The sequence below is a fragment of the Dama dama genome, chromosome 14 (assembly GCF_033118175.1).
Source record: "Dama dama isolate Ldn47 chromosome 14, ASM3311817v1, whole genome shotgun sequence".
NCBI lineage: Eukaryota > Metazoa > Chordata > Mammalia > Artiodactyla > Cervidae > Dama > Dama dama.
The window spans coordinates 30,648,970-30,670,039 of record NC_083694.1 but is presented as its reverse complement, the minus strand read 5'-3'; the positions used below and the strand labels follow the sequence as shown (position 1 = coordinate 30,670,039).

General features: G+C 41.2%; 1 protein-coding gene across 8 annotated transcripts; it reads left to right on the top strand.

The window, feature by feature from the left end:
- The first annotated feature begins 3,064 nt into the window (after positions 1-3,064).
- Positions 3,065-11,673, top strand: ZBTB18 (zinc finger and BTB domain containing 18). Of its 8 annotated transcripts, XM_061160228.1 has the most exons (4): positions 3,899-5,122; positions 5,514-5,597; positions 6,836-6,933; positions 7,977-11,673. In XM_061160228.1, the coding sequence occupies exon 4, from the start codon at positions 7,991-7,993 to the stop codon at positions 9,557-9,559; it is 1,569 nt and encodes a 522-aa protein (XP_061016211.1). In that variant the 5' UTR covers positions 3,899-5,122; positions 5,514-5,597; positions 6,836-6,933; positions 7,977-7,990; the 3' UTR covers positions 9,560-11,673. The 8 variants fall into 8 exon arrangements, with proteins under 8 accessions (XP_061016209.1, XP_061016206.1, XP_061016212.1 ...); XM_061160223.1 differs by lacking the exons at positions 3,899-5,122; positions 6,836-6,933 and adding an exon at positions 3,079-3,199; XM_061160229.1 differs by lacking the exons at positions 3,899-5,122; positions 5,514-5,597 and adding an exon at positions 3,096-3,199.
- Positions 11,674-21,070: the final 9,397 nt, after the last annotated feature.

The window sequence follows — 21,070 nt, the reverse complement described above, 5'->3', positions numbered from 1 at the left end:
AAAAAAAAGATTATTGACTCTCAAACTCTGTCAAGTAGCTCTGTATCTTGTAATTTGCTAAGCCTGTTGTGTAGAGGCAAACAGTCCCTACTTTGAGGGGCTTACTTGAAGGGGTGCTTTATAGTGTGACTTACCTTCTATGGTTTCAATTGGTGCCCAATAAAAATAGTTATCACTCTGTATCAGGATACCTCTAAAATCAGTCTTATTTATTTACAATTTGTATGCTGATGACTTTCCAAAGATGATTACAAGTATCATTTTTACACTGTTTAAGACACTTCAAAAAATGTCACCTAAACATTTTTTTTTTTAATATAAAAAAATGGCAGAGAAAATGCAACAGCAATCAGAGACCAGGGACAAGACAGTTATAAAAATTTAATATCAAATTTAGCTCTGACATTCACATCTTATTATATTGTTATTTAGTTTTTCCATTTGTTCTGATTTTTACACATGCATGCCATTTCTTTCTGGACTAAATTTAAACCCTAAGAAGGAGAGAAAGTGTCACATGCTTTTTTGTTGTCTTCTGTATCCTATCAGAGTATCTTTCTTGAACACAATAAATACTTCAGAAATGTTTTTATTAATTGACAGTGTAGGAATATTTCATGCATTTACATGAATTTAGAAAATCTTTTAAATAACTGAGGGTCTATAAACTTGCTTCCTTAAATCTCTATTTAATCTACATGTCCTCAGTCCTCAAAATGGATCCTAGTGACAATTCTTATATCTAAAAAGCAATGCTCATAACTTTTGATGCATCATTGTCCACCCCTGCACATCTCTGGGGCTATTATTCTCCCTGTAGGTGCCTTTTGTAAAGCCTTTTGTTAGAGCTGTGACTTTACATGCTACAGAGCTGAGTTGCTAAACTTTCTGTGGATAATCTTAGTGTTCTAATTTTCTCATGAACTTATTATTTAACATGTTGACACTATTAGTTACTTTGTCTTTTTATCCAGAGATCTGTTACTTTCCTTAAACTTTTAGTAAGTGAGAAACAACTCTGAGGATGCAAATATTTCTTTCCATTTTTTTCCCCTGAGTTTGCTGGCAAAGCACATACTTCTTTCCACCTGTTGTTTTTTCTTGAGTATATTTCCTTTATCAAGAATATTTATAAACTTCCCTAACTTTTAACAAGTCAACTGAAATTTGGCCTGTCACCAGACTAAAAGATCCAGAAGTCAGCAAGAGCACAAATAGAATACATTTCACGGAATAAAAAACTCTGGTTGTCATAGAATGGCCTTGACCTCAGTTATCAACCTCATGGGCACATGAAAAGGTTGAGGAAAAAGTAGAGAATATCACCACTGTTTCTAATAGGATACTCCAATAGCATTTCAGCTTCAGGAATCCCGAGTGCTCCTGTTTTTTACTTCATTAGTAATTCAATATGTCTGATTGCCTACACAATACTTTCAACTTGGTTTACCCATCTGACCTGGAACAAAGTGACAGCACATTTTGCCCAGTTGAAAGGTCTCCTGGCAAGTTGGTTAGCAACAGGCTTGCCAGTCTCAGTTCAGTTAGCAAAGAATAAACACATTTCCTTGACAATTACAAGGGTACTAACTTCCTCACTCTGCAGTTTTCTATTTTACATTCGTAAACCATTTTCTGCCTTGTTATTCAACTTTTTGCTTGTAATTCTTGCCTCCTCAAGAAGATTTCCAACTTCTTGAAGTAGAAGTTTCTACTTTTCTTGGTGGCCGTGAAGAACACAGCTTAATTGCAAAGAATGGGAATCGAATAAAAATTTATTTGAAGGAAGGGAGAAACGATGCAACAGTCTTACATCTTCCCTCCGTACTTTAATTTTGTGGCTTGAAGACGTACAAATTAAGAAATCAGGGTATGGCTTCGACAAGTATTACTTTTACTGTAGTTCTCTAGAATTTGGTCACTTGGGAATGGCTACTTGTAACAGTGCAATACACGTGACATGAGGGTTCTGCGAGAAATACAGGCGCTCTGCCGTGCCTGTGACAAGATGCCCTGAGAATGACGCTCAGAAACTGCCCGTCGGAGCCAGTGGCGTCCGCTGAGCCCGACGCGCACCTGCACCTGCTGGCGGGGCAGCGCCGGACGGAGCGAGGACGTCCCTTAGTCCTACCCTCTGCGCTCTGGGACACGAGAGCCTGGGCGTCGCCACCCACAGCAGCCAGAGTCGAGGAAGCCACCTAATGCCGGACTTAGGTCATGTGTGTCCCGGGCGCCCTGCCTCCGCTGATACCTCCGTAACTTCAAGCAGCCCAGCCCCACTTCGTTCAAAAGTGTATTTACGGTTGTCAAGGCGCACACCGAAAAGCTCTCTCCGCTCGCCTAAAGCGCGCGAGGCCTCCACGCCTGGAAACAAGCCCCTCCCAGCGCAGCTGTCGCCGCCGCCCGCGGGCTCCTTTCACTTTCTCACGGCCAAGTCCCCCAGAGGGGCGCCGCTGCCGCCGCCGCCGCCGCTGCGCCCGCCCGACGACTCCGCCCGCACCGCCTTGCTACCAGCCCCTCCCGGACCCGCCCATCCCAACAGTTTCTGTCTGCGATTGGCGCGCGCGAGCGGCAGCTTCAGTTCGCCTTTCCCACTGGCTGGGCCGTCTTGTCAGTCCGACGATTCCCCGCCACTGCCTCCGCCCTCCTGAAAAGCCGCCCTCCTATTGGAGGAGACTGCGTGCGGGAGGCGGGCGGGGAACCCGGTCCGGCCGCTTTCGGTCAATCGCAGCAGCCCAGCGCCGGGAGGGAGGGAAGGAGGGAGGCGCGCAGTTGGGTGGGGGGGTAACATCTGGCCGGCGCCGCCGCGTGCGTGCGTGGTGCGTCCCCCGCCCCTCCCCCTTGGCCCCCCCCCGCCCCCCGGCCCGGGCTCCGCGCTCGCTCCTCGCTCGCTCGCTCGCTCCCTCGCTGTGTCTGGCAGGCTGCGGCCGCCGCTGGGCTGCTGCCATGGGGAGCCGTTGAGAGTGGGGCCTCTTCGCTCCGCCGCGCTCCTCCGGCTGCCAGAGGGGGTGGGCGGGAGGGAGGGAGGGGGCAGGGGGAGCGGGCGACGGAGCCGGGATTGGGGGGCGGGGGGGGCCGGGAGGGAGGGAGGGGGGCCCGCGGAGGAGGAAGCCCACCAAGTCCGGCAGCGGCGGCAGCGGCGGCCGGGAGGCGGAGGACACGGCGGCGGCGGGGACGCGGTGACTTAGGGCCGCTCCGTGTGAGTCCCGGCGCCGGCCCCCGGCCCCGACCCGGCGCCCCCTCCGCGCCCGGGGCCCTGGCGGGCGGGGCGCCGGCTGTGCGGCCCCGGCCGGCGGGGCAGGGCGGGCGGGCGACCGGGCCCCGCGAGTGGAGTTAGTTTGTGCGGGTGGAGCTAGGGGTGGCGGGGGGCGCCGCCGCGGCGGGGGCCGGGTGCGGGGCCGGGCCGCCGCAGCTGCGGGTCGGGCGGGGTGCGGCCGGTGCAGCTGCGGCGCGGGGCGCGCTCCGGCCGGTGCAGCTGCGGCGGCGCCTCTCGGGGGCGGGGGGCGCGGGGCGGGGGCTTGGGAGCGGTGCAGCTGCACGGCGCCGGGACGGCCGCGGCTCCGGGGACCCTTGCAGCTGCGGCGGCGCCTGCGGGGAGGCCCCTCCCGGGCCGGGGCAGTTGCCGGGGGCTCTCGCCGTGGCGGCGGGGAAGCGGTAGCAGCCACCCTCCCCCGGCTTCTTACGACTTTTCTTTTGTTGTTGCCGTGACCCGGGTCTGTTTTCTCGTCTGTTGTTTAAGGTGTTTTCCTGCTGCACCGGCTCTACGCCCTCCACCTCCTTCCCTGTGGTTTAACCTTCCTCTTTCCCCTAGTGTTTTATGCACAGCCAACTACGTAAAAATTTGCATTGCTTCCCACCCCCACCCCCGCCGCCTCCCTGCTCCGCACCCCTGCCCCCACCTCCTTGAAAAACAAAACCCGGCCTCACAAAACCCTCTCCGGACCTGCGGCTGCGAGGCGCAAAGAGGTTGATTTGTGGAGTGGGAGTCGCTAGCCCATTGCGGTGCTCGGGACTCATTAAACTGTCACTCGCCCCCCACCCCCCCCCCCCCACCCCACTGGGTAAATGGGGTGATTAATGTCTGATATATGGGAATGAGGCGAGGGCATTTGTGCAGAATAGGTGGTGTGGCCGAGGAATTTTATCTCCAAGGAGTGCCTCCTGAAATAAGCATTCATAATTATGTCATTCATCGCGAAGTTAGAGAAAGTTGGATTTGTGACTTTGGGAAAGCAAGAAGCACGGGAGAGAGAACCTTGGCCTTTGTTACTCTTTCTTTAACTCTTGGCCATGGTTTTTCTAATGAGAACATAGTGGTTATCACCAGGACTGTGACACTTGGCGCCTCAGGCCCCAGAGCCTTTTCTGTTCCTCACCCCCACAGGAGCCTGTGCAGACGTATTTGACATTCACAGATGTCGCAGCCCCTTTCAGGGCACCGGTCGGGCCAGCCCGGGTTGCTTTACAATTTCATCAGCCATTCGAAAAGACCCGCACATGTAGCTAAAAAAGTTCCCTAACTTGCTAGACCTAGGTTCCCCCACCCCTTCCCCCTTTCTCCCTGAAAGGTTTTCTTGTGATCATGAACATTACAGAGTGACCCAAAAAAAGATTGTTATGGGACACAGATCAAGGGGAAGACAAAGTTCTGCTCTTTCTGAGGGGAAAGTCGGATCAGATACCCAGATGCAGCCTTCATTTTAGGTGGCTGTAGCAGGTTGTCAAGTTTATTAATCTGTCTCATTGAAGTACTTTCCAGGATTTCAGAAAGTGCAGTTTCAGCTTGTTGATACTGAGAGTTGAAATTTGCATTAACTGGCAGTGTGGGAAATTTTACAGAGAAGGTAGTTTTAGATAAGGAGTTATGTAAGGGTGAAATAATGAGAACCAGGTTGAAGTCATAGTTCTGAATAGTCTTCCAACATCCTGAGACATGTATACCATTCTCTCCGCAGAGAGAAAGAAATTAAAGTGCCGTAATAATGTTGAAATGGGACTGGAGATGTCAAATGGGTTGGTTTAAAAATATCCCTGAGCTGCCTTTGAAACTAAACGTTGGAGTTGAATAAAAGTGAATCTGGATTTCCTGAATAGCACCGTGGCAAGTGTGCGCTGTCAGTATGTAAGCCCGTCCACCAACTTAAGACAGAAGTGTTGCTATTCCATAAATACAGTAGAACTCCATATGCTGAGTTTTTCCATTTCTTCTGTTAGAAAGTTTGGTGGAAAAAAAGGGAGACTTTGAAGTATTTTGTTTATACTAACAGAAGAGAAAAGTTCTCCTAAGAAAAAGCTGGTGGCAGGAGTGTAGAGGAGTAGCATATGGCATTAAAAGGAGCACAGCTGGAGGTAGCATTTCCATCTGAACATGATGTCAGAGCAGCTGACAGCCTGCCATCCCTCAGCCTTTTATTCTAACACACAGACAGGGAGTTAGTGTGTGCGGATCTGTGGTGGAGAAGGTATCTCATTCCTCTCTAACATCATCTCCACTTTGCATCTGTCTCTCTTAGTCTGCTTTTTTTCCACCGATGTAACAGACCTGGAGCCAGCGAGACTCAGAGGAAAGGACTTAATCAGGTTTATGTGTCCTAAAGGTAGGAGTAGCAAGAGATTAGATTGAGCATATTTCTGTTTTGGTGTTTTGTTTATTTAATTTAAAAAAAAAATCACATTACTTTTCTAATCCAGTTTAGGGGTAAAATATGGAATTGAGTATTAAATGAACATCTTATTGGCATTGAAAGTCTTGGGCTTGTTTAGTTTTAATTTTTATCCCTTTTTGCTTGAGCGGTAAAGAACTTTACAGAATATTTCAAGTTTTGAAATGTTAAGAAAGGCTTTGAAATACTGCTTTTTGAGATCACTTCGGATTAAAATGCTTTTTTGTTGTTGTTCACTGCTATTTAGATTCCTTTTGCTTTTGGAGTGGGGGGGAGAAACAGTAAACTGTTTGGAATCCAGCATTCAAACTTATATGAGAAGATTATTCTAGTTAAGAAGCTAGATTGTTGTGTAATTAATTCCACTGTGAAACTTTATTCTTCAAAACATTCAGCAGCACTACTTACTGAAACATACAGCTGTAGTGCTTTTGAAACCGAAGGTTTTTTTTAAAAGAAAAGAAAAAAAAAAAAACAAAACTTTTGTCCCCAGGAGAATAGTTTGACTGGTTTCCTCATTTCTCTCTCAAATATATACTTAAGAGATCTTTTATTTCAGCATAACGATAATTATTTGCAGGAGTTTTTGTGTTAGCGACTAATTTAGAACTTGTAGATTTGAGCTGCCTGAATTGGCCAGACAGCTGTAATCGCACTCCTCTATTCTTAATCTCTTTATCTGGGCAGCAGCTGCCATATGGCCACAGTCAGCTGGATCAGATGTTTATAAGCTTCCTTCTTCGTCCCTCTCTGTCCTCTCAGCCTCCTAATTTGATCACGGCTACCTTGTGAGCTGCCCTCCAATCTTTATTTTTAGCCCTCTCAAGGATTAGGATTGATGTTAGCTGTGGGGCACTTAAAGTGATTGTATTGTAAATCTTGGTTTATTCTAGCAGTGGCATCTTGCAGAATGTATTGGGTTTGGCTGAAAGTTTTAGTCCATCTTGGGCAAAGTGTAGAAGGCAGCAGGGAAGTAATTTTTAAATACTAAATTAATATGTATCCATTCCCCAAATGCACTTTTTGAGCTGGGTGATGTGGAACCTTGCTTCTAGTCATAGGAAAGGGGAAGTCGGGCTTTCTGTATTTTTAAGGAGTTGAATTTCGCAGTTGAATTTTGACCCTTTGTACATCTGCGTCTCCCCTCCCTCCATTTTACCCTCTTTCACCAGAAAATAAGGGCAACAATGCACATTTGAAAGAATAAAGACTATTGGGAGAACAGAATATATCAAGTTATGTTGAAACAAAGTATTTTCTGTTGACTGAGGTATGTCAGAGTGAAAAAAAAAATTGTTTCTCTTTTACTAGCAAGGCTTTTTTTGGTATGTGGAACCTGTACAGCTTTTGAGTTTCATTTGAATGTAATATGCCTTTATTTAAAAGTTTGTATTAATTTTAATATGGAGCTCATTTTGCTATGCAACAGATCAAAGTTTAGATGAGAATTTTCAGAGTTAAATAAAGCCCTTCTGGTTTTTAATATTCTAAATGTACAGATTTTACAAAGAAATACAATCATTTCTTTTCTCAATTCATAAAAAAAAATTTTGGATTTGTTCATAGTAAGGATGATCTTTTCCATCTGTTCGTGTAGTTCCTTCTGATCTCGTACATGTGTGCTATACCTGCAAATCTTAAGGCATTAACATCTGTTTTTATACACAGGGCTTTTGTTGTTTTAACACTCTGACTTTAAAAGTAAGTTGTTTGCTGATTTCTGGACTAATTATGCAATTTCATTTTTTTCCCCTTGATTCAGCCAAATGTGTGTGTTTAAATCCTGCTTTCTAAGTGCAGTCAGGTATCAAAAGTAATAAAAAAGGATGGTTGAACAAGTTTCCTGAATCTTCCAGAATGTGTTTGCGACTTTTCTTTGTTCATTATTTGAGTTGTTCCCTTTGAAAATAAAGCTATTTTGTAGGTTTTGTAGGACATCATTTGATGATTAGCGTTAGTTAAATTGCTTCTGAAAGAGACGTAAATTCTTACTTTCAGTAAGAGACTGTATTGAAATGAAGACTTTTAAAACTTGACTAAAAGTTCAGGGAAGATGGAGACGCATCAGGCTGGAGTGAGAAGTTTGGAAAGCGTACATTTTTCTTCTCACATTTGGTTTTGTGTGTGTGTGTGTGTGTGTGTGTGTGTGTGTGTGAGATTTGGTAGTGCTTGGGTCATAAGCCTGATTAAAATTCAGGGACATGTACCTCCGAGGCCCAAGCTGATTTTTTTTTTTTTTTTTTTAAAGTGGGGACTAGAGCATTGAAAAGTTGTTCCTAACCAGACTCTCATGAGAAATTTCTCTCTTCCCAGGTTATGAAGACAGTATGGAGTTTCCAGACCATAGTAGACATTTGCTGCAGTGTCTGAGCGAGCAGAGACATCAGGGTTTTCTTTGTGACTGCACTGTTCTGGTGGGAGATGCCCAGTTCCGAGCGCACCGCGCTGTACTGGCTTCATGCAGCATGTATTTCCACCTCTTTTACAAGGACCAGCTGGACAAAAGAGACATTGTTCATCTGAACAGCGACATTGTTACAGCCCCAGCCTTCGCTCTCCTGCTTGAATTCATGTATGAAGGGAAACTCCAGTTCAAAGACTTGCCCATTGAAGACGTGCTAGCAGCTGCCAGTTATCTCCACATGTATGACATTGTCAAAGTCTGCAAAAAGAAGCTGAAAGAGAAAGCCACCACGGAGGCAGACAGCACCAAAAAGGAAGAAGATGCTTCAAGTTGTTCGGACAAAGTCGAGAGCCTCTCAGATGGCAGCAGCCACATGGCAGGCGATTTGCCCAGTGATGAAGATGAAGGGGAAGATGAAAAACTGAACATCTTGCCCAGCAAAAGGGACTTGGCGGCCGAGCCTGGGAACATGTGGATGCGATTGCCCTCGGACTCAGCAGGCATCCCCCAGGCTGGCGGAGAGGCAGAGCCACACGCCACAGCAGCTGGAAAAACAGTAGCCAGCCCCTGCAGCTCAACAGAGTCTTTGTCCCAGAGGTCTGTCACCTCCGTGAGGGATTCGGCAGATGTTGACTGTGTGCTGGACCTGTCTGTCAAGTCCAGCCTTTCAGGAGTTGAAAATCTGAACAGCTCTTATTTCTCTTCACAGGACGTGCTGAGAAGCAACCTGGTGCAGGTGAAGGTGGAGAAAGAGGCTTCCTGTGATGAGAGTGATGTTGGCACTAATGACTATGACATGGAACATAGCACTGTGAAAGAGAGTGTGAGCACTAATAACAGGGTACAGTATGAGCCGGCCCATCTGGCTCCTCTGAGGGAGGACTCGGTCCTGAGGGAGCTGGAGCGGGAGGACAAAGCCAGCGACGACGAGATGATGACCCCCGAGAGCGAGCGGGTCCAGGTGGAGGGCGGCATGGAGAGCAGCCTGCTGCCCTACGTCTCCAACATCCTGAGCCCGGCCGGCCAGATCTTCATGTGCCCCCTGTGCAACAAGGTCTTCCCCAGCCCGCACATCCTGCAGATCCACCTGAGCACGCACTTCCGCGAGCAGGACGGCCTGCGCAGCAAGCCGGCCGCCGACGTCAACGTGCCCACCTGCTCGCTGTGCGGCAAGACGTTCTCCTGCATGTACACCCTGAAGCGCCACGAGAGGACTCACTCGGGCGAGAAGCCCTACACGTGCACGCAGTGCGGCAAGAGCTTCCAGTACTCGCACAACCTGAGCCGCCACGCCGTGGTGCACACGCGCGAGAAGCCGCACGCCTGCAAGTGGTGCGAGCGCAGGTTCACGCAGTCCGGGGACCTGTACCGGCACATCCGCAAGTTCCACTGTGAGTTGGTGAACTCCTTGTCGGTCAAAAGCGAGGCGCTGAGCCTGCCCGCGGTCAGAGACTGGACCTTAGAAGATAGCTCTCAAGAACTCTGGAAATAATTTTATATATATATATATAAATAATATATATATACCTATATATAAATAGATCTCTATATAGTTGTGGTACGGTCTAAAAGCAGTCTCGTTTCCTGGAACTGAAAGGTTGGGATATTAACTTGTTTTTGCACTTTAGAATAGCATGAGAATCTCACTAATTTAGCATCCTGATTAAAGAAACTTTAGAGCAAGTCGGAGAATAGAGAGGTGTTTTTTTCTTCCTTTCTTTCGAGGGGGTAGGGGAAGTAAGCCAATAAGAACCTTTGAAACAAATCGTCCTATCACAAAATGCTTTCATAGGGTCTGTTTTGTCAGCACTGCGGTGTCTTTTGAGCTCTCTCCTTTTTCCCACTTTTTCTTTTTTTTAAAGTAGAAATTCCCTCCAGTTTTATTAGCCTCTTTATATGTCTCAAATTGCATGAATCTTTTCTGGCTGTTGGAAACCTGAATGCTTTTAGACCCAAATGGAAAATTTCTGAAATGCTGGATTATCTATTTTTAAACAAGCAGTTGACTTAAAACTTTCTGTGGCAACTTCTGGTTTTCTGACGGTTCCCAATGAGAGAAATTCTGAAAGTACACTGGGATCACTGGGACGCTGTCTTTGTGAAGGTTTGCTTGGGATGAAAAAGGATATTGCAGCTTCAGCAGTGTTGAACTGTGTGTTGAAAAATGTGAATTACTGTTATTGTATACTGTAATTGATTACATGGGCTGGGGGGGTGTCAAAGGACTTGACAGGTTGTGTTGATGCTCTTAGTTGAGTCTTGAAAAGTAAATATTAACGCTACAGAAATGCATGAGTTTCGATATATTTTTTGTCTTTGTTTGCATTGTATAACTTTAACGAGTGAGTTTAAAATTATTTAATTTCCTTAGAGAAATAGCACCATTTGGAGAAAAAAAAACCTGGTGTTATGAAGAACGTTAATGCACTGTTTTTATTTTTATTTTATATAATTTAAATTGACTTTCCCACTGTCTTTAAGTTGAAACTGTTAAGCTGAATAAAAACTTAAGCTGCAAATTGATAACTTCGCTACATAACAAGGAAAATATAAATGTTTACAAACGGCTTAAAGATCTGCATGTGCAGTGTGCATTTATAACAAAACTTCTAATTGCACAAAACCCAGGCCAGCTCAAAGTTTAGATGTACACATTTACCCAGTTGAGCGTTTTTAGAGTTAACTACTGCACAAATTGACAATAGGTCATTCTCTTTTTTTTTTCCTCCCCTTTTCTTTTTCTCCCCTTCTTCCTTTCCCTCCCTTCCTCCCTCCATCCCTTACCCCTCCATCCCCCCCACACCCCCAACTCATGAAAAGATTCTATGGACTGAAAAAGCCCCAGGCTGAATGGACTGGACTGCCTTGATTGACATGGGGAAGGGGGTTAGTAGACTATGTGTATCGCGGCAGCAGAGGCTGCAGCCCTACGTGTGGTTTTAATGACCAGCACGCAGGGTAAAAGCATTTTGCACAGTGTTTGTTTTCCTGTCTTGCACTTACAAATAAGGTCTATGGGAGTAGCATGGAAAACGTTTGCTGTTTTTCCCTTTTTTTTTTTTTTAAATTGCTTTTGTTTAAAATTTGATCGCCTTAACTACTGTAAACATAGCCTATTTTTGTGCTTAAGATACTGAATGGAAAACTCCATTGTGTGTTGCTGGACTGTTTTGGAAATATTTGGTCAAATGTGTGTTAATTTGGCTGTAATGGCATTTAAAGCAAACAAACAAACAAAAAAAGCTGTGAAAATGGCCTTGGAGCATTATCTTTAGTTACTTGAAGAGTTTCTAGTTTTTTTAAAGTACAGTTTATGTTAAGATAATTTTTATTAATTTAGAGAAGACAATCAATGTCTGTGAGAAAACGGACTTTCTTTTGGATTTTTTTTTTTGTGGTCATTGTGAGTGATTGCTTTTTCCTTTTATTAGTTTCACATTCTTCCTTTGTTCTAAAACTTAGACTGACATCTAGCTTTGACAATCATAGTATGTTTTATTTTCCTGAGGGGGGAATAACTTATAATGCTGTTTAGTTTTGTACTATTGGTGTGTTGGTGAATTTTTAAACTGTGTGCTAACTGCAATAAATTATATGAACTGAGAATTCTTGTGTGTTTTCAAAATTGTGATTATGTACTCTATAGATCCTAAATATGTATCATACATGGCATCTTTATTTTTAATATTAATTCTGTTCAGAGCTTATGAATTATTAGATTACCTTAAATCACTCAGATAGAAGTGTTCAAACATTTTGCTTCTAGTCATTTAAGAAGATTCTATATGCACATTAAAAAAAATGTGATCCATTTTCTACAACCTGGATTGGGAACGTGAAGGTGGCAGCATAGATTTTTCATAATACACTGTACAACTACTAATCCATACACCATAAGTCATATTTTCATGGTTAATCTTAAGTTGATTGGTCAAATCTATTTTTCTGTGTTCTGGCTTAAGTGGAAAATTGTAGGAGACCGGATGTCTTAATTTGGAAAACTGCTTGGCTAATGACTGGAATTTTAGGCAATTGAATTAGCAGGCATTCGCTTGTTCAAGAATAGCTGTATACATCCTCTTTGTTGCTGGGAGAAGTCAAAAGTTCTCAGGTTTTAATTCTTAAGTTTTAACTTTAAAATGTGATTAAGTACATGCAACCACTTAAAAAACTGTTCCCTAATTTTTGTGATCGTCCCAACTTCATACTTGCCTGATGGGTCTTGTCAGGGTGAGAAACATTTGCTGGTTGACCTAAAGAATTGACAGAACACTCACTCACACATGCTGAGGGTCCAGTTGTCTTTAAGTGTGAGCAGGGCTGGCACCGACCTGAGAGTTTTTATAAATTCTGGAATCTATAATTGTCCATACTCTTCCAGGATTTACATAATTTATAATTGCCCATTCCTCTATCCTTAAAGGTACCTATGAAAATACAGTTTTACATGATTATTGTCAAAATTAAATACATTTATATTAAATGATCTATAGTAAGGTTAATATTCTTAATTTCTGTAGAAATGGTATATAAGGCCTGGAGCTTGAAAGTGTACCATATGTAAGTTCCCTGTTGTCTTTGGATGGGAATCCCAAAAGATTATAAAGCACCATCAGTAATTTACTACTTGGGATCCTACCTTTCCCTTTTTTTTTTTTTGGTTGACACAGTATTTCAGTTACATGAAACTCACTTGGTTTTAACCAACCAAACGTTGTTTGACATGAAAGGAGAATGTACATTTGAGTTCCACAAAATAAATTTCTTGGGCAGTTAGTTACGGGGTGGGAGGGTGAGTAGGACCTGTGTCTTCAGTTTTTATGCTATCTGGTCAGAGTGTCTCGAAGCTTTCAGAAGATGTTAAGAGTTATAATTTAGTTCCACAGACTAGCATCTAATTTTAAATGAGCATTATTTTAAACTTAGCTGGATACACTTACAAAAAGAGTGTTTTGACATGAAATTTGGAAGAAGTAACTCCTTAAAACACTTCTTACAAAACTAGAACAATTACACAAATCACCACATTTGATAAGTAAGGAATCAGTTGTTCATTCACTACATTTTTACAAAAGGAAATTAATTTGTCATGTAATCACGTTGGAAACCATTCAAATTGATCTCACCTTTGACATTGGGCTGATACATAAGTATACTTTAAATATGGGGTTTCATTTACTTTTGAAAACATCTGTTTCTTTCAGATAATCAATTATGCCCTAGATTCATGTGGGCCCTGCTTTGTGTGTAGGGTGTACCCTGGGGAATATCCAAGAGCTATCCAATGTTAAGGATACTGGTTTTGGATTTCCTTTCTGGTTAATTATGCTATCAGATTAATAGGTGAATCAAGTAGAGTTTTTTTTTTTTTTTTTTTCAATAGACATGATCTACAAACATGTTATTGGAAGATTAGGAAAAGATGAACATTTTACTAAAATTATATAATAGCTCACATTAAAATGGCTGAAATACTCATTTTTTTCCAGGTAAAACAAAAATTTTGAACTGTTATCAAAGAAAACAATTGGTTTTCTTAACAAGAAGTAATACAACTAAAAAAATCTTGAATCTCCCAAGTTTGATCAATAGAACACCAAACATAAAAACTTCACTTTAAAAGTCCTATTGTACCAGATAAGAATTTTTTACAAGAATCTTACCATCTCAAAATTTATTGTATGACTACATTTTATTCTTATAAAAGCTTAAAACATTCTTTCATTTCTAATATGAGGGAAACTCACATATGTCTGGATAGGAAACTCAAATTTTAGTTTTAATTTGTAAGTATTGATCTAAATTTTCATTGTAATTATTTCAGTGTTTGAAACTTACTAATAAGGTACAGTGATCGAGGAAGTGTGAAGTTTGAAATCCTGGACTGGAAAACTCGATCCTTTTCTTTAATGTCATTTGACATGAAAACGCTAGAAATAACACCATTTTTATTTTTTAAAAAAACAATTATTTTTTAAAAGCAAATACGTTTTAGGAGTTTCATTCTGGCTAATAGTCCAAATTTATTACACTGATAGGATTTTGTCCCTTATGTTAAAAATGTCGTACTCTGACCTGCCGAAATGGCAAAATATCTTTGTAGGTGATCCTTTGGTCCAAAATGTAGAACCACTTGTCTTTTGACTTTGTCAATGTAGTTACGTAGAAAGAAACATTGTATGTTTCTAGCCTTCCCAACTCCTTCTTAGATTTTTTTTAATATAAAAAGAGGGCTAAAGTAATCAGATCATACTGATGACACTGGAGGTTTTCAGAAATATTAGTTTATTTACAGAGACATTTTAGAAGTGAAACTTTTAGCATTTTGCAAACTGATTCGTTAAAAATCTTAATGTTTGTAATTCCTTGTGAAAGAAACTGAACTCCATATATAAAACATTGTAACAAGGAACGGTGAGGTCATAGAAATGAAACTTGAAAAGTTGCTCATTTAAGCCCAATTAAAAGTGTCTGCTTACACTAAATAATTTGTTGATTTAATTGTCTAGATAATTCAGGCTCATAGAATCCTAAATATTCAAGCACTTGAAAGAAATCTGATTTTTTTTTAGAGAAACTATCTAGTTGACTTTCCTGGTTCTATTCTAATATTTACTGACTGTTAATCACCATCTCTGGGTTTATGTGAAGGGTAGTTTGCAAAATGATGCTGTCAAAACTAAAATTTTCTTGAATTTTCAGGTACTTGTCCCTGCCACCCACCCTTTCTAATTATCTTCAGAAATGGGTTTGCAGTTGAACTCGCATTTTGCTATAGGAGGCAATTCTGTCTAGTTCGTTTGGCATGAGAGGAGCAAAAACCCAATTTGGCTTTAAAATGTAGCACATTAGTCAGTAACAGTTTCAGTGAGGATATTTAGAGTGGCTTTGAGAGGCCGTGTGACACAGATAGAGAGTCCATTCATGGAAGCGATTTATTTACAGTTTATTATAATCTCTGTAGTTAATCATCAAATCAAGTAGTTTTTATTCAATGTCAATATGCATGCTTAACATGACTATATAGGAATTTTAAAAAAGACATATTGGCCTAAATATTCACATTTGTAAAAAAGTATATTTGTAGTTAATATGAAGTAGTACATGAAAAATGTATTTGAATATTTGTAAACTTTTATAGGCTGGATTAACTCTTGTTGCTTGAATACATAATCATGTAAGTACAATGATACTGAACTTGAAAGACTAGCATAACCTTATTTATGTGTGCTGTGACAAATCAGAGCTAACTTTTGGTATAACAGAGCTTAAAAGAATAAAACTTAACTATGTAGAATTTTAAAATATAGATTACTCGAAACTATGTATAAATAAGGACATATTCAGCTCATTAAAAAAAAAAATCATACCTTGGTTCAGTGTACACTTCACCTTTGAGGGGATTACCAAACACCCTGACATTTAGTTATATATGTCTATTGCTCTGAAATGATCTGTGATTAAAGTAGGAGCATTTAAGCTTTTAATCTAAATCTCTTAAAAACAGAAAAATTATATGCATATTATATGTATGTACATAATGTACCTTTTTTTGTGGATCATTTATTTGGAACTGTGTTGTGCAAACGAGCTCTTTGATAATACTGAAATGCCTATTAAATGTTTACCAGACAGGCAACAATGCTTCCTAGAGTGTCTATTTGGATAAGTTTTAGAAAAGCACAATGATACAATAATAGATAATTAAAACATTAAAAAAAAAACATTTATTGTTTGTGAACCATAGCCACAGAAGTTTGTGCCATCTATTCATTTTTAGGGGAAAAAAATCCATTTCTTCTCATTTATAGCTGTTTCTCTGTGTACTTAAAATCCTCACTGAATAGAAGAAATTTGAGCATAAAACTGTATTCCAAGAAAATAATTTATAAGGTTATTTCTATAACTAACTGCCTTTGAGAAAAAGGGTCTCTTAAGTATGACAGGAGGGAGTATACACATGCCTTTATTGTAAAATTTAAGGTCTCTTCAGAATCCCCAAGATCTTGCAATTGAATAAATGAAAAAGAAACTAAAGGCTCACAGATGGACTACCCTTTAGGTTTTTATTTTTGTTGAGATGCAAACTAAAATTCATATTTTGTAATCTGCTCTGTTTTTCTCAGTGTCTTTTATTAATTATAAGAGGGCAAATTTCATGCATTGAATAATTTTGGACACCATTGCAATGGACTTTTTTCAACCAATTTATTTTTATGTGTGAATTTCTACCCTTTTGTAAAAATTAAAGTACATTTGAATGAAAACTACATCTGAGGTTGGCCCTATTTATCACTCTGCACCAGCAACCCACAGACATATATCCAAAGTCAGAGCCTGTGGACCCAGGAGCTGAGGCATTTTCAGGTGCTCAGTATAATAAACCACATCGAACTCTATGAAATCCTTAGGTTAAGAGAAAAAAGAGGATATGTTGAGGCACAATGAAGTTTTGTTTTTCATGCTAAGTGTGAAGTCTAGAAAATGTGGTAATTTCTCACATTCTATTTATGTTATTTGACTTGAGGGATGCCTCAAAGCAGTACTAGAATCACTTATGTGCAAAAGGGGGAGGGAGGGTGGGTTTGTCATCTATTCAATTTGCTTTGTAAAGGTGCTTATCTTGAAGTAAAAATAATACTTTAGTCAAAATACAGGCGGCTTGTAGGCTTGACCAGTATGGAAGAATTTTAAATGATTGAAGTGTTTCTGTTTAAAAGTCAGTCAAACAACGCCCTCGAAGTATGAGGCAATCAGTCCTCATATTGTTATTCCTATTTAATGATACATGTATAATTTTTTCTCTCTCCTAAAATAACATAACTCTTAAGCCGTATAAACAAAAACATTTCCCAGCTTACATCTGGATCCTGAATTTTAAAATTTGCATTCTGGACTGGTTGCTTTTAAAATAATGAGTTAATTTTGTTATTCAAATTGCAAAAATCTATTGGCCAGAATGGCCCAATTATTCCCCATTATTTGAAGACCTGTGTTGTGTGTCTGATATTCTCCCCTTACAAGTTGCTGTATCACATCCTTCCTAAAAATCACAGAAACTTACAGCTGGACAGGGCAAAAGTGATTTCCAGTTTTTTCATCCTAAAAGTGAAAGAGCAGGTACTGGGTGAGGCCATAAGACAAGGGAAGAGAGTCCAGACTACTTTGCAAACATTTCATACATTCCCCAAACCTTTAGTTATCTATCATTTTAGACATGAGGTTTGGTTTTTTTTTTTTTTTCTCTCTTTAGAGGCACATGGAGGCTGAATTCCTTATTCGGGGCATATCTTTGATCAAGTCTGAATCTGAAATCAGCATTCTGGTTATGCCCAAATGGTAAAGTTTGCAGTATGTTAATAGATATTTACCATGATTGCACTTACCATTGTCTGCTATATATATTTACAAGTTGAACCTAAGGTTGGAATTATGCTATTTCTCTTCCTGACTTAGATCCTATCAACTATTAAAAACATTATCACAGTAGAGCACTCTCTCCTAAGAGTGTAGAGGACATGTTTTGGCGCCTCTACCTTGGGCTTCCCAAGAACTGAGACCCTGGCAGGATTCTTCCCACTGACACACCCTCCCTCTCTACTCCCAGTCATGAAAGGGGTTGCTTAGGTTTCCAAACATGTTACTAGTTCAACCACGACGAGGCACTGCTACTTGCAGGCTAGTAAGTGCAGGGCTGACAGAACTGTTCCTGGATATAGAGGGAGGGAAGAAACATGGATTCACGACAGAGGGTGGCAGCCAGACAGGAACCTCAAAACTTGTTTGCTGCTGAAAGGGGAAAATTGAATAATTTCCCACTTATCTGAGAACTGGCCTTGGTTACTTGGAATGTTTTTCACCCCTGTCTCTCAGTATCATCTGCTTTAGAGAAAGAAGGCTTAAGGGAAAGTTAGTGAAGTTCTACCAGCCCACCCTGATTTCCCCACTTGTAAGAAAGACCAGAAAAATAATACCCTTATCATCTCCTTCCTTAGAATAGTGTGCAAATGAATTTGCAAAAGTATTAAGCTCTCAGAAAAAAAAAAGATGTTATATACATTTGCAGTGACTTCACTGTTATAATGATTATTATTTTTTATGCCAAAGTGAAGTTTCCTTATCATAAAGCCTTCTTATCAATGTGGGTTTTTTTTTTTTCATGTGAATTTTTATGATTTAAGTTCATTGGGCACTAACTGTCTCAACTTTATTCTGGTTTTAAGCAGGCCCTGAGGAAAGCAAGTTCTACATGATATGTGAAAGTCCAAGCACCATAGGAATGAAAAAGATCCTACAGTCTCAGATAGGTATGTATGCCCTAACCCTCATAGAACTTACATCGTACTTTTGGTTCCTTTAGATGAATGTCCCAAGCCCTTTCAACTCTCTATCTGATTAATCCAAAAACCTAAGCTGGAGATGTATTTTTCTCTTAAGGCTGGAGAGACCAAGACTGAAAGCTTCAGCTTATATTTAATCTTGCATCATAAAATTAAAAAAAAAAAACAGCATGATTAATATATATAATGATAAGGAACAAGGGCAACTCCCCAGAGAGGCACATATATTAAAATGATTTCCCCAGAGATTTAAATGACTTACTGATCTCACCAGGAGAAGGTGGCACATGCCAGATCAGAGCTCAGCACCTCTCCATCTCAGGCCTCACATCACTGATGTGCTAGAGCCACATCGTGGTACACTGCAAATCTGTGGTCAAACCGCCTCCTTGAGACTACTTCTGTTAGGAGGAAGATGCACCTGGTGAAAGTCCACAACTCGATGGAATGCAGTGCTCTGCGCCTTATAAGGAAACTTTGAGTAAATATTGCCCAGATCAAGCTTACGATCCAACTTTTCCACGTAATAGGCTTCAAAACCCCCATTCAGCGAGTCCACTTCGCTCTTTGATGCCGTGCCACTCACAAAAGCATTCGTGCCACGGTCATCTGCTTCTCTTTTCCTTCTTGCTCTCCCAGATACAATGACACAGATCTCCCTTTTTATTTTATAATTTTCGTAGATTTTTTTTTTATAAGGCAATGACTTTAACAGTACGTGTTTGGTAAAAACAGTCCTTTGGGTTGCACTATTGAAGAGTTTGGTTTTAAAAAAGTTAAAAAAACAACAACAAGAACCAAAAACAAACAAGCCCCCCCCCCCCCACCTCTCTCTGCTTGGTGCCATAGACAAGAGTCCAAAGGACATTAGCTGCTCCATTGCACACATTGGAAGGGAGAGTTTGCTGTGAGCTCAGTCCTTCTAATAGACTGGCAATTTTGTAAAAGGTTTAGAGGATTTTGTTTAACCATTTCTGCATGTGTTTTTAATGAGCTTGTGACGGTCGATAACAAAGGCCAAGTTGTGTGTTCAGAGGCATTTTCGGACCCGATCCCTCCCTGCTGACCTGAGGAATGGGCACCTGTGCTCTTCGGCTGGCTCACCAATGGGAGTCAAGGTGGTGGGGCCATCTCCGGCCTGTCTTCATGCCAGGGATGAATCATGCAGTAGGCAGAGCGGAAGGAGTCTCTTTGTTGACAGCTTTCCATCTGGACTTTGGATACGGCTGATGGTTCACGTAGCGCGTGGGTTAGCTGGAAGGGGCTACGAGAGTCAACGCCTCCATAAGGGCATGGGAGTGTGTAAAACACCAGCAAAAGAACGGCCCAGCAAAACTCAGAGGAGCATGTCTGTCCCTGAGTTTCAGGTCCCTGGGTTTGTGAGTGTGGATGACTGCAACTTGGACCAGCCGGCGTTTCATAGTCAATAGGGTCCTTTGGAGCCTCATTCAGATAATCCAACTGGAGCACACCTGAATAAATACATCAAGCTCAGGTGGCTGAAAGTAACCCCCTTTGAGTTTAATAATTAAAATAAGCGGGGCTATTAAGATGAATTTCAGATTGTCATGTATAAATGTAAGAGGCTCCATAAAGCACAGTGTTTTGTGATTCATATAGGAATATGATGGATATATGATACGGTTTCCACAGCTATTTAAGAAAAAAAGATTATCTTAGTCATGGGGTAAAGTTATGTGATGCATTGCACCATCCAGGCTGTGTCTGGGCCAGTAGAGATTCTTTTTTTTTTTTGTCAAAGATTACTTCTTGGCAAACAAGATATGCAAACGCCAGAATACAGTAAAACCACATTTAATTGGACCTACTTGCCAACTTCTTGAACACAGCTTGGATTATTCCACTGGAGGCTGCTTCTGTTAAAAGCTGGGGGAGGAGGAAGTGGCATATTGACAAGGCTTCAGATAATTTTTTTTTTTTTCACTCGAAGTACAATTATGCAATGAGCCAAGTTTGGAAGTATTTTACTATGTTTAATAATTATTATTAAAGATATTGTAAAACATATGCATTTGTTAAGTGGAATGTAATGGGAGTAAAATCATGTCATAAATTTTACTTTGGATTTATTTTCCTATTTTGTTTTTTATTTGACAGCCTTCCAAATTGATTCTAGCCAAAACCATGCACTCTAATACATATCGTACTTGATATTAAAGTGAGAATATGAGTAATTTATAGAACCCAAGTGAGAACAGCTTTCTTCTCTAAGCCAACCTATATGGAACTGCCACCTCTGTTCAGGTAGCAGCTGACATACAAACCATACGCAGAGACGGGAATAATAGGGGTGGAGAAATACTGTAAGTTCTTCTCCCAAAAGAAGCACCAAACCCCACATTGTCCTGGGCCCGTATCTGTTGTTCAATAGGAGATCAGGGCCAAGGAGACAGATAACTGTTTCTGTATGTGTGTGTGTGTGTGTGTGTCTAGAAGAATCAGACTCATCTCTGTAAGTGTGAGTGGGGATTCACTGACAATCCCTAATTCTACTCAGGTGAATTTTGGCTTCAGGTGATGCTAAATTACACCGTCATCTGTAACTCAGAAAGCTGAGAAAGCATGGCATCCGGTTTGTTTCACGTCTTGAGCTTAAACAAATTAATATTGTCTTTACAGTCTCTTTTACAAGGGGGAAAAAA